Here is an 11769-nt window from a genome sequence, read left to right as displayed (position 1 = left end):
TGCATCACAGTATTTGTGAGAGGGTAATTGGACTATCTGAGGTATCGGCCATGGGCATCGTTTCTTCTGTAGCACAATGACAAAATCTGTGTGCCCATCGTGCGTACCTCCCAATGTGTTGCTGCTTGAGTGCATAATTCACTACAAAGTGTATATTTTCCGCCGCTAGAAGACTATCTTAACAGAAAAGTTCATTTGTTACGAAAGCAAGGTCACAGGAGGAGGAAAAAAAAATTAAATCCTTAATAAGCTAAAATTTTAGAGGCAATTGTGATATAGAAGCATTTGGAACATAAAAGATGCATAACAAATTTAGTAGTTAATTTCAAATATTGCCGTGGCTACAGTTCACGTGCTCCAATACCACACCCGTGATTGCAAATTTATGCGAGCACTCTCAAAACATCTTGAGGGGAGTTTTGCTCTTTCTACACTGGCTGGTGCCAGAAAAACAAACAAATTGAAAGAATGCTTTTGGAAATGAATGCGCTTCGGTTTGGTGTTCAAAATTATTAAGCCCGTATGAACAGGGTGGTATCAGCCGTACTGTATTAGAGAGCTGCACTCAGCAGACCTGTTTTGAAACTTTAAGAAACCATCGCGAACACGATGCTTTGACAAATCAAATAAAATGAAAATTTATTCATCCTCGTTAGTACATGACTTTTTTTTGTCCAACCTAAGCACATCGTGCTTGTTGGTTAATAGGCAGTACGGTGCATCACCGAATATGTACATAAATTATTCAAAAAACAATGCAGTAGGCACACGACGTGCGTATTATCTAAAACTTATGTATGCGTATTGAGCAAATAGGCATAAAACTTAAGAAAAAAAAGAAAAAAAATGAACAGAGGACATCACAACAGCTCGAAATGAGCCATATCTAAACAACTCTAAAATCTGAATTAAAACCAAGGAAAGCAGAATACAGCATGCAAGAGGACATCAGTGATTCACCTGCAACAATGAGCACCATTTTCACGTTGCATTAGACATTTTACGTTTAGTTTTGAAATTGCAAAACTCGTCGCCAAGTTCATTGAATATCTGTGGCACGTAATATATCCTTATCTTTCTACAATAATATCTAAAGCATCCCGACTTAATATAAATTTCCATCTTTCTTAAGGCAGCGTTTTTCTTGAAGGGCACTTTGAATGCATTTGTAAAGTAATGACGCACTGTGTAATAAAACAGTTCACGCATTTCTAGTACACCCAGTCTATCGCAATTTCCCTCCTTATCAACCTCATGCAGCATAGTAGCATGAGTTATACTGTTTACGATTCTTTTAATTAACCGATTTATGGCTTCCATTTTTTCATCAGAGCGTGTTATATGAAGGTATGCCGTAGGTTATAACAGATTCAACCAGCGCCTTGATTATGATGCGCCTTAGGTGCATCGAAATCTTACCTCAGAGGTTGTACAACATCGCGGACACCGCTCTAAGCCTGTTAGGCCTGTAACCAAGCTTATGAATATATAATTCGACTATATTGTTGCATTTTCTCTCATGCATAGCAATAATACGCGCGTTCCTGGTGCACAAGTAAGCAAACAAATATTTGGTAAACAAGAAGTAAACTGCCGAGTTGGAATACCGAATAGTACCGCAAAAGCCACGATGCGACATCTTCCTTGGAAGCCATTGGCGGCCTCTTCTTTATGGTATCTATAAACCACGAACATAATTTGCAGTTTATCTTCAGCCGAGTACGAAGTCTTTCATATAGATGATTGTCTTGAGAGCATAGCGCACATCCTTTGGGAATACACGCCGTCCACAGCGCTAGATTGAGGGAAAGAAAATGAGACGCCGATGAGATACCAAGCGAAAGCGTGTGTGAAGGCAGCTGTCATCTATTTTCACTTTGTCACAGAAAACACAATATTTTTGTAAGCATATATATTGACTCATTTATTACTCCGCAGCCTTAGACAGCTTTCAGCGGTGTGAGACTTAGTTGTGGTAACCGGCATGGATGAACTCGACGTGCGTGTTTTAGCACTTAGCCACGTATGAAAATACCGAGACAAAAGAGCAGTGCAGAATTCCAGTAAGCACATGTATCTAAAAGAGCCTCATTTGCCCTTCTTCAACTGAACCAAAAGTGGAGCTTACGGAAGCGCAAAGGGTCTCCACTTACCCTGAGTGCAGCTATAAGCTGATTCGGATCCAGGTTATATCTCTTCTGGCGCCACTGCAAGAACAGCGAAATGAGCTTCAAAGGCCGTCGAAACGCATTTACATCAATCTGGAGACTGCAATCTGCAGCCGTTTTCTTTCCAGTTGAAGAAGAAAGTAAGAGCCTCGTTTGTGATGCACCCTCAAAAGGGCATATTACGATTATTCACACTAAAGACGTTAGACTTCGAACACAGTTCCTTTATGTACTCGATGACTAGCACTGTTCCGATCCAATGAAAGCCACAGTTAACTGCCACTGTTCCATTTGTTGCTTAACCGAGTATGCTTGGTTTGTTTTAGGGAAGTTTAAGGTCCCAAAGCGACTCAGGCTATGAGGGGCGGCATAGTGAACGGCTCTGGAAATTCGACGAACTGGGTTCTTTAACGTGCACAGGTATCGGATAGTACATGTGCCTCTAGAATCTGGCCCGCATCGAAATATAACCGCCGCGGCCGGGATTGAACCCCTGTCTTTAAGGTCAGCAGCCGAGCGTCATAACAACTGAGCCACCGCGCTGCTCACAACCGAGACCGTCGAGCATAGCATATACTAGGGGGTTGTCTAGCATATGTGCGTGAAATACTAACGTTCGCCGCTTCCTGCGGGCGTTTAGACACCAGGCCACTCTCGCGGACTCTTAGGCGCTACGCCGCCGAATTGGAAAACTATCTATCCAATGGAGGCGCTTTCACGTTTTTTCAGCCACACCGTCTTAGATTCCCGATTGTCATGTCATAAATTGTGTGTGTACATATTTTGATCTCTCTTCCCCCCACAACATCAGCCATCAAGACCCTTCTTCTCCTCGCGGGTTCGATCCCGGCCGCCGCGGTTGAATTTCTTTGGAGGAGAAATTCTAGAGGCCCGTGTACTGTGCGATGTCAGTGCACGTTAAAGAACCCCAGGTGGTCTAAATTTCCGGAGCCCTTCACTGCGGCGTCCCTCGTAGCCTTAGTCGCTTTGGGACGTTAAACCCCATAAACCAACCAAACCTTCTTCCCCTTCCCCGGTGCAGAGTAGCAACCCTCATATCCGCCTGTCCGGCCGACAACTTGGCTCTTCTAAACAATAAACTTATCTCTCTATGTCAGCATAGCTTTGGACCATGATCGAAAAAACTAATAAAGCATACACGCTAGAAGCGAGAACATTAAAGGGACACTGAGGTCAACGCTATTAAATTTTGTTCGTTAGTTGAATCGGAAAGTTCGGCTTTTTGTGGTTTTGTTGGCGCTTGTCCGGCAGCGATAGGTAGATATATTGCTAAGGGATTTAGATTCCAAGTTCGAAAACTCTTTCCCGCCTCCGTTATTCAAGCTCGGGACTCTCTGATGATGAAGCAAGAGAGCAGTGACGCAAAGCGGCGGAAACGGAAACGAGGACTCTGTGATTGCTAGCTGAAAGCTCTGCGCTCCCGCCTAGCAGCAGCCGAAATTAAAAGTACTGTAGGACGGATGTTAAGGCCTCAATCAGTCCTTGTCGCTTCATTTACGTCTGCACCAACGTTACGATAGATCCCGTTCACGATTCCGACAAAGTATTTCTCGCAGAGGAGTACGGCCTCTGCATTGAGCGGTCTCAGCCATACACAGCGTAAGAGGCATTTGAAGGCTCTGGTGGAGTGTCTGGCAAGAAAGTCATAGCGCCGAGGAGTCTGCAGTGTCGCGGTCACCGCCGATCAACCGTCACGACTGATGTGTAGCTGCTGGTGCGTGCAGGTGTACTTCAATTCTCTAATAATTGTCCTCGTAGAGCTGGTTAGGATGCCAAGCTTCTTGGTACATTGACGAAGCGAAGACGCCGAACTGTGCATTTGCTAACGTGAAGGTGCGTTGAACTTTGGCTATACACAGTTCGTTTTCCTTGGCGCAGCTGCGCGACGTTGCACGAACTTCGTCCGAGTAGGACTTCGGCACTTGAAGGTCCTCTGCTGCTCCGCCCGTGAAAATCGAGGCGCATAACGAAACAATACGGGCACGCAGAACGTGTAGAAGCGAAGCACAACGAAATATACCTAAACTCAGCTGGCCGCCTGTTGCGCCGCCATTAGCAGGTTTTAATTTACTTCCAACATTCAGGTTCTCTTTTTCTTTCTTCCTCGAGTGAAAAAAGTTCGCTGGTTGTTTCAAAATAAACCTTATATACTTAAATATAGACCAAACGCGTAACCTTCATGCACGTTTGTTAGCCTCAGAGATCTGTGCTTACTTTTCGCCTATTTCATCTTCAGGCTTGTACATGCAAACTAGGCCTGTGGTGGCGATACCTGTATTTTATTTCTTGCTCTTTTCTCCCTTGCAACCTTACAAAAGCTTTGTGTATAGAATGAGTGGTGTGTTTACGTTTAGAAGGCGGTATTCTATCGATACAAGCTAACTTCAATTGCTCCTCAGTGTCGCTTTAATAGAATCTTCTGCGCACAATGAACTCTACCCGTTTAGGCAGAATGTCCACATACGTGAACGCGATATGAAAACTGTAGAATACCTTCTTTAGAAGGGCGTGATTTCCACAAATGTGAACTGTAGAAGTGCGCTGATGTCATGAAGTCTACAAAGCGTCTTCTTGAAAGGTCAGGCTTGAGAAATGACGAAAAGTTAGCTTCCTTTTTAAACTGATCAAGCCTTATTTTACGGTAGCTCTTGCGTGCTAATGGTGAACATTTTTGTACGTTGTTTTGCAAGCATGAACACTTTAAAGTGCCTAAAATGAGCTCATTTGTTTTAATCAGGGCAGGTTTGAACAGAAATGAGTCAAAATTAGTGCAATCCAGGCCTTGAATATATGGTCGGACCAAAACGTGGACATGTAAGAGCCCAAGAAAAACTGCATATTTCTGATCACAGCAGTTTGAATTTTTTTCTGTGCAAACCGCTGTGCTTGTTACGAAGCTTCGAAATTTGTAAAATTTTGCGCTCATGGGACCGTGACACGGAGGTAAAACGGCTGCCATAGCAGTAATGATGACTGTGTTGACCGCCGATGCAGAGACGGTCGGCTGATCGGGCACGGCCGGTTTACGGGGTGCACGCGGTATCAGAGAACCGGCTGAGGCGAGCAAACGCAAAAAATGTCCTGTGTCTGCAATTTTTCACCCGTCTAACAATTTGCTGCTTCTGTTCCGCGAACTCTTACATGCTGGAGCTGATTCTTTACGCTGGACATATTTTGTGTAGCTTTTTTTAGCTATTTTTATTGAACAAAAAATAAAGTGAATAAGCAGTAAGCAAAACATTGGTACCGGTAGCTGCGTTTTCGTTTCCTTTCAACTGTGGCCGCCGAAGCTAGGATCCCCTTGTGCAAAATCATACCACCACAATACCCCAGCCATTACTACACCGTGTAGTTTGGAAACTGCGGTATGTTCCGTGGCCAGAAGAAGCTACTTGAATGATATCCTTTGCACACGTACCATGCAGTATGGCGGCATTCGTCCTCTTTGCTCATTAGCCTAATGTTGAACCGCCTGTGGGCTCCTTTTCCTTTTTCAAGAGAATAAAGGTTCTCCACGTAAATTGAGCGAAATTTACAAAAATGAAAGACACTTCGGATGCGAATTGAATGCAACGCATGATGTTTGCGCCAACCTAGAGTAAATCAGGCTATTTTCATTTTGCCGTAGCTGCCTACTTAGGTATGCTTAATTTGTATTTTTTCTCTTGGCTTTAGAACCCAAGTGTGACAGGCAAAGTGGTAGACTACCTTCAGAAATCACTTATCAAATTGTTTTTTACGAGGCGTGTATCACGTAGTCCTCTTTTTCTGAGGAAAGCTCGCGAAATATGAAAACAGCCAACATGACGGGGCGCTTTCGCGCTGCTATTCTGCTTCGCTCAAGAGTGAAAGCGGTGAAAAGGGCGGCTGCAACGGTCACGTGGAAGCGGCACGGAGGTATGCTGCTTTTAGTACTAGGGCCTCCAGCTAGTCTACTGCTGCTGGCGGCTGGCTGGCTGCTGGCCGAGTGTTGCCTAAGCGATAAAGCGTCCAAGACTGTAGAATTAAAAGACTTCCACTCTCCGTGTGACCGGCCCCTTGCAACCACTCCCATGTCCAGCGCGTCCTTTCGATCGCGTTGGAGTCGACCTTTACGGCCCGCTTCCCTGTACGGTCTCTGGGAACCGTTGGATTATCGTCGGCGTCGACCACCTCACCCGGTATGGCGAGACAGCCGCCCTTCCTGCTGCTACTAGCCGCGAAGTTGCTATGTTCCTGCTGCACCATTTTGTCCTTCGCCACGGCGCTCCGCGCGAGCTGCTCAGTTACAGAGGCCGCGCCTTCCTTTCACACGTCGTTGAAGCTCGGCTTACCGAATGTCGCATCGTACACCGGACCACCACTGCCTACCATCCCCAAACTATCGGGCTAACATGCTCACGATGTACGTCGCAGGAGATCAGACCAACTGGGATGCCGTGCTTCCTTTCGTCACATACGCGTACAACACCGCCACGCAATCTACCACCGGCTTTACCCCTTTCTTCCTACTGTGTGGGCGTGAGCCGTCGTTCACGATGGACACCATATTACCTTATACTCCTGACGCCTGCGAGTGGACGCCTCTCTCCGAAGTCGCAAAGCATGCAGAAGACAGCCGCCAGTTGGCGCTCTCTTTTACATCTGAATCCCAAGGCCGCCAAAAGCATCGCCAGGATAACGTTAACAGAAGCTTTATTTTTGAGGCTTGAAATGTGTGTGAGCGGGTGGAAGGCGAGCAGGGAGTGGCGGGCGCGAAATGACGATATCACTATACAGGTTTTTTTTTCAGCGGTCGGTATTTCACAAAACGAAACTTAACGGCAGTGCGTGTTAGGACAGGTCGCTTTCTGCTGCAGTGAAACTGTGGCATCGTACTGGCACATTTTCTGTGATGGTGGTGGTGGTGGTGGTGAAAACTTTTATTTGGTGAAAGAGTGGTCCCGCTACATGGTCGGCGTCCCTAGTCGGGTACACCGCATGGCGAGGCACCGTCTCTCGCCCGTTTCACCAGAGCCCTTTGGGACTCAAGCGAGGAGCAGTTGAGGAGGGCAGTCTCCCATGCCTCTCTGGAAGAGGTAGCGGAAGGGGAGAGGTGGGGATTTTGAGTACATGCCCAAACCATGTGGAAGATATCACAGGTCTCCCCACAGTGCGGGCATCGCCCATCCGTGTTAGGTTCTTAATGTTTTATGATTGCAGGACAGAGTAGAGTACCTGTCTGCAGGCGCCTTAAAGTTCGCTCCTCCGTCTTACTGAGCCCCATTGCAGGCGCCACGAAAAGGCGGTGATTGTCGCTATAATGCGTTATTATTTCCCTGAATCGTAGCAGCAGCTGGTTAGTCTCCGAGCCAGAAGAGCTGGGATGAGGAGCCCAGTGAGTAAGCGCTCGGGCAGCCGCGTCAGCGGCCTCATTACCTCATAAGCCCTGGTGGCCAGGAGCCCTAATGATTTTTTTGGGTGTTGGATCAGTGGCAGTCCGCCTTAGAATACAAGCAGCTAAAGTGGAAATCTCCCCTGCCAAGTAATAACCACATGCTTTTCGGGAGTCCGTGATGATAACTATCGAATTAGCGTGGGCGGCAGCAAGCGCTCTCGCTACTTCCTCGGCCCGCATTGAATTCGCGGCTCGAAAGGAGAGTCCGTCAACGTGCATTTCCTGGTGAATGACAGCGGCCGTGTAAAATCCCGTGGACGATGGCCCTGCTACGTCTACATGTATACACCGGGTCGGGAGCCGTGTTGTCTCTCAAGAGCCCGAGCCCGCGCTTGTCGTCTGTTTTCGTGCGAGTCGGTGTCCATGTTACCCAGAGCATACGGCACCACAGTACTGGGATACGCTCCGCCTCCTCTGGAGTGCAGTCGTGTTGGATGTGTAAGCGGTTTAGCAGGCGGCGCCCAGGGGCCGTCTGCATGAGCCGCGTGTATTGGTTCACGAGGTGAGCCTCGCGCAGCTCCTGGTAGGAATTTAGCACCCCCAATGCCTTGAGTTTGGCATTAGAGGTAGCCACCGGGAGATCCAGGGTTCACTTAGTTGCCTTGCGGATAATGGCGTCTATTCACGCCTCGTCTTGCTTAGTAGCGCGGAGATATGACACGGCGTAGAGGATCCGGCTAGGCACGAAGGCATAGACGAGCCGAAGCGCGTCCGTGCCCCGCAGACCGCCCCGCTTGTTGGAAACGCGGCGGATCATGCGCCCTACCTGTTCGCCTACTCTTGAGTTTCGCAATAGTGGAATCCGGTCTGAGCCTGTGGTGAATGAAAAGGCGCAGAATACGGAGCTCCTCCACCTCTCTAATAGGACCTACTGACAGGGAGATGTGTATTGCCGTCCAATCCTTTGGGTTTGCTCTGACATGCAGAAGCTCTGATTTCGCTGGAGCACATTGGAGCCAACAGTCAATAGAAGACGCATCGACTCTGGAAGCGGCTTGCTGAAGGCGGTCCTCCATGTCCCCAAGGCTCCCCTGAGTAGTCCAAATTGTAATATCACCTGCATATAACGCGTGTTGAATGCCTTCCACCCGGGCCAGTTGGCTTGGGAGACGCATCGTAGTTATGTTCAGCAGGAGCGGTGATAGCACCGATCCCTGAGAGGTACCCCGTGTTCGCATCAGGTAAGGGCCGTATTCCTCGTCCTCAATCCGAAGAAAGGCCTGGCGTTTAGTCAAGGAATCTGTTACATACCGTACAATCGGTAGAACTCAAGTTGGCCAGGATGTTTCCGTGTTTAACATTGTCGAAAGCCCCTTTCAGATCAAGGGCGAGGATGGCTTTATCATTGTGTTGCATAACTATGGGTCGTATTACATCCCTGTGCAGCTGGAGGAGGGCGTCCTGTGAAGACATGTGGGGGCGAAACCCGAAAATGATGACTGCAAAGAAGCCCTTGCTCTCCAGGTATGGAGAGACGCGATCCCGTACCAACGTCTCCATAAGCTTGCCCACACATGAGGTCAATGATATGGGCTTCAGGTTGCCCGTGTTCACGGCCTTACCTGTTTTAGGGATAAACGTCACAAGTGACGTTTTCCACTCGGGAGGGAGTGGACTCACGCTCCAGATCTGGTTGATGTATTCTAATAAATGGAGGTAGGCTGAGTCCGGTAGGTTCGCCAACAGGTTCACTGTTATGTGGTCTCGTCCCGGAGCCGTACCCTGGCGCATTTTTGCTAAGGCCGCCTTAAGGTCGTGCAAGTCAAAAGGGGCATCGAATGTTTCATTAGGCCTGCCAGAGTGCATGTACTCAGGCCCAGCCGGGTCCTCCGTACGAGAGAGATATCTGTCGCACAGAGTGTCCGCAAGTTGGGCCGTCGTACCTTGATACCCTTTCAGGGTATCAAGGTTCAGCTGCTTTTGCGTCTCCCCTCTCGTTTCGTAGGGGTCTGTTAGACTGCGAAAGAGAGCCGCGTCCCCTTCGAGCTCATCTGATGAGCTGCGGCGTCGCAGCGTGCTATCCAGTTTGAATCTGAGTGTTCGGCAGCATACGCTGCAGCCTGCTCTGCGAGTTTGGCTATGCGGGCCCGTAGTTTGCGATTAGCTTTCTGCTTTTTCCACCCTTTAGTTAAGCTCCGGCGCTCCTCCCACAAATGCAGGAGGTGGGTGTCCACTGCGGGGATCTCTTCGGTGGTTTGTAGTGTTGCGACGTGTTGTTTCTGAACGTTGTATATGTGGTTAGCCCACTCCGCGTAGCCGCCGGAAAATAGCACGGGAGGGATAGTGTGATTTCGGAATTTGTTCCAATCGGTCAGTTTGGCCTGACCCCATTTTTTTGCGTGCCGCCTTTGCCACGACTCTAATTCGGAGAAGGAAGTGATCACTGCCTAGAAAATCTCTCAAGTTCTCCCAGGCATCAACTTTAGCAAAGGTCAGGACTCGTGTCGCGGGTTACCGCATTCCCCACTCGGGTGGGATGCGCCTGGTCCGGTAGCAACTTAGGTCGGTCACTTCTCATGGTATCATTGTCTGGGGTTTGAAGGCTAATCTTACTTTTTTATTCTTTTAAGTTGTCTAATGTTGTGGTTAGCCTCAGGCATATTCGATCCTATACGGACCATCGAAGGAAGATATACAGGGAGATTAAATATGGCGACCTTCCTGGCGAGGCAGTAGGCCCGTGATGACCAAATGACTCCTGTAGGAAAACTTCATCTAGTTACATGCAAGCTTTGTTGCTGCTGTGTGTAGGAGCACCCTCATGCTGACACCATATATCCCTGATCCTAGGAAATGGTAGTTCGCTAAGAAAATCATGAAGCGGTCCATCGAGGATATTGTTTAGGTATCGTTCGTATGTGTGTTGTCAAAATATACGGCCCCATCATAGTGTCACTCTAAAAATTCACACCGCAAGTTAAAATACCACTCATATCAGTGATGTCGCTGCCAAACCAAGTGGTGGTTTCATGATTGCAACAGTGAACGTTGTGCATGTTCATTTTAGTCGTAGGTTTTAAGTGGGTGTCAGCTGAACATTGACCAGAGTGTTAAGGGTTAAAACCGAAGATGAAGGCCCAGTTTGGAGTCGTACTCTAAGGTGCGGTGCTCTGTATCATCGGTACTGCCTAGACTGGCAGTGTCTCAGAGTTAGACAGTGCAAACATATTTGCCCTTTTGAATTCGACGCACCATAGGTAACAACTGAGCTGTGCATAAACATGTGCTTAGATTTGAAATTCTTTCGTCTCGAAAACCTTCTCTTAGCCCCGGGCAAGTTGATGTCTGGTGTAAAAGCTTCGCTACCTGGTATATCAACAATTCGGCCTGCATCCGCTCAGCGCAGAAAGCAAAGGACCATCACTAACATTACTCTTGCGTAAACTCTACTTTTTCCAATAAAACTCTAGCTTAGAGCCATCGCTCGTCCTGTCTCGCGGCACTCATTCCTATTTACTCTTTCGACGTTCTTCGTAGAAAATTAATCGCTTGTTCCCTACTTGAGCGGTGGTTCTAACGAGTTATTCGTTAGAACCAAAGCAAAGACACTACGGCTAGGGAATTGATAGAAGCGTTTTTTATCAAAAAGAAAGGCGACATGTGCGTAAGCGACACATCAGTTGTATTGTTTAACTGTGAGAAGAAATTCCTAGAGCGCGCCTTATCCAGTCGTTCTTGATCTTTAGGTGACCCTCCTGCGCATGTGACGACAAGCTTTATAAGTACGTTTCAGGCATGCAATAAAATCAGTTGGAAGTTGGCGCTTCGTCCTGTTACCTACCTATGTGTCTGTCTGTTTTTTGCGCCTAAAACCTATTGAAATATGAACCAAAACCAACTAGCCCAGCAGCGAGTGCTCTTAGAGTTATTCGTGATAACTTTTTTTTTGGCGCGGGCACAGCACAGGGTTTGAAAAAAAAACACATAAGTCCTTAGTCTCAGACGTTTGAAAATGTCGCAGGTTTTGGCGTACGTTGTGCCCACGCGGAATGTCGACTTCGTAACTTCGTAACAGTACTGCACTACTGCCACAGGAAATTGCATTTAGTAACTCAAAAGCTAGGCGCGTGGAGTCCACACCGGCGCTTTTACTTATAAGTTACAAAAGTGGTATTTTTAGGTTGTTCAGACTCCTGCATTATAGAGTTTATTTCTCTATTTATT

At 47.5% G+C, this 11769-nt stretch overlaps 1 protein-coding gene across 2 annotated transcripts in view; it reads right to left on the bottom strand.

Annotated features, from left to right (window-relative positions):
* Positions 1–671: 671 nt before the first annotated feature.
* Positions 672–11769, bottom strand: part of LOC149362522 (uncharacterized) — a 38729-nt gene continuing 27631 nt past the window's right edge. For both annotated transcript variants that reach the window (XM_089569737.1, XM_089569738.1), the window contains 2 exons: positions 2154–2207; positions 672–1795 (listed from right to left, as the gene is read on the bottom strand). In XM_089569737.1, the coding sequence (XP_089425863.1) occupies positions 1712–1795; positions 2154–2207 (138 nt within the window). In that variant the 3' untranslated portion in view covers positions 672–1711. The remainder of the gene's footprint in view (positions 1796–2153; positions 2208–11769) is intronic.

This window comes from Amblyomma mixtum, chromosome 2, assembly GCF_055824585.1.
Source record: "Amblyomma mixtum isolate Tamu chromosome 2, ASM5582458v1, whole genome shotgun sequence".
NCBI lineage: Eukaryota > Metazoa > Arthropoda > Arachnida > Ixodida > Ixodidae > Amblyomma > Amblyomma mixtum.
Note: the sequence above shows the minus strand (reverse complement) of the source record. Positions and strands in the feature narration are given on the sequence as shown.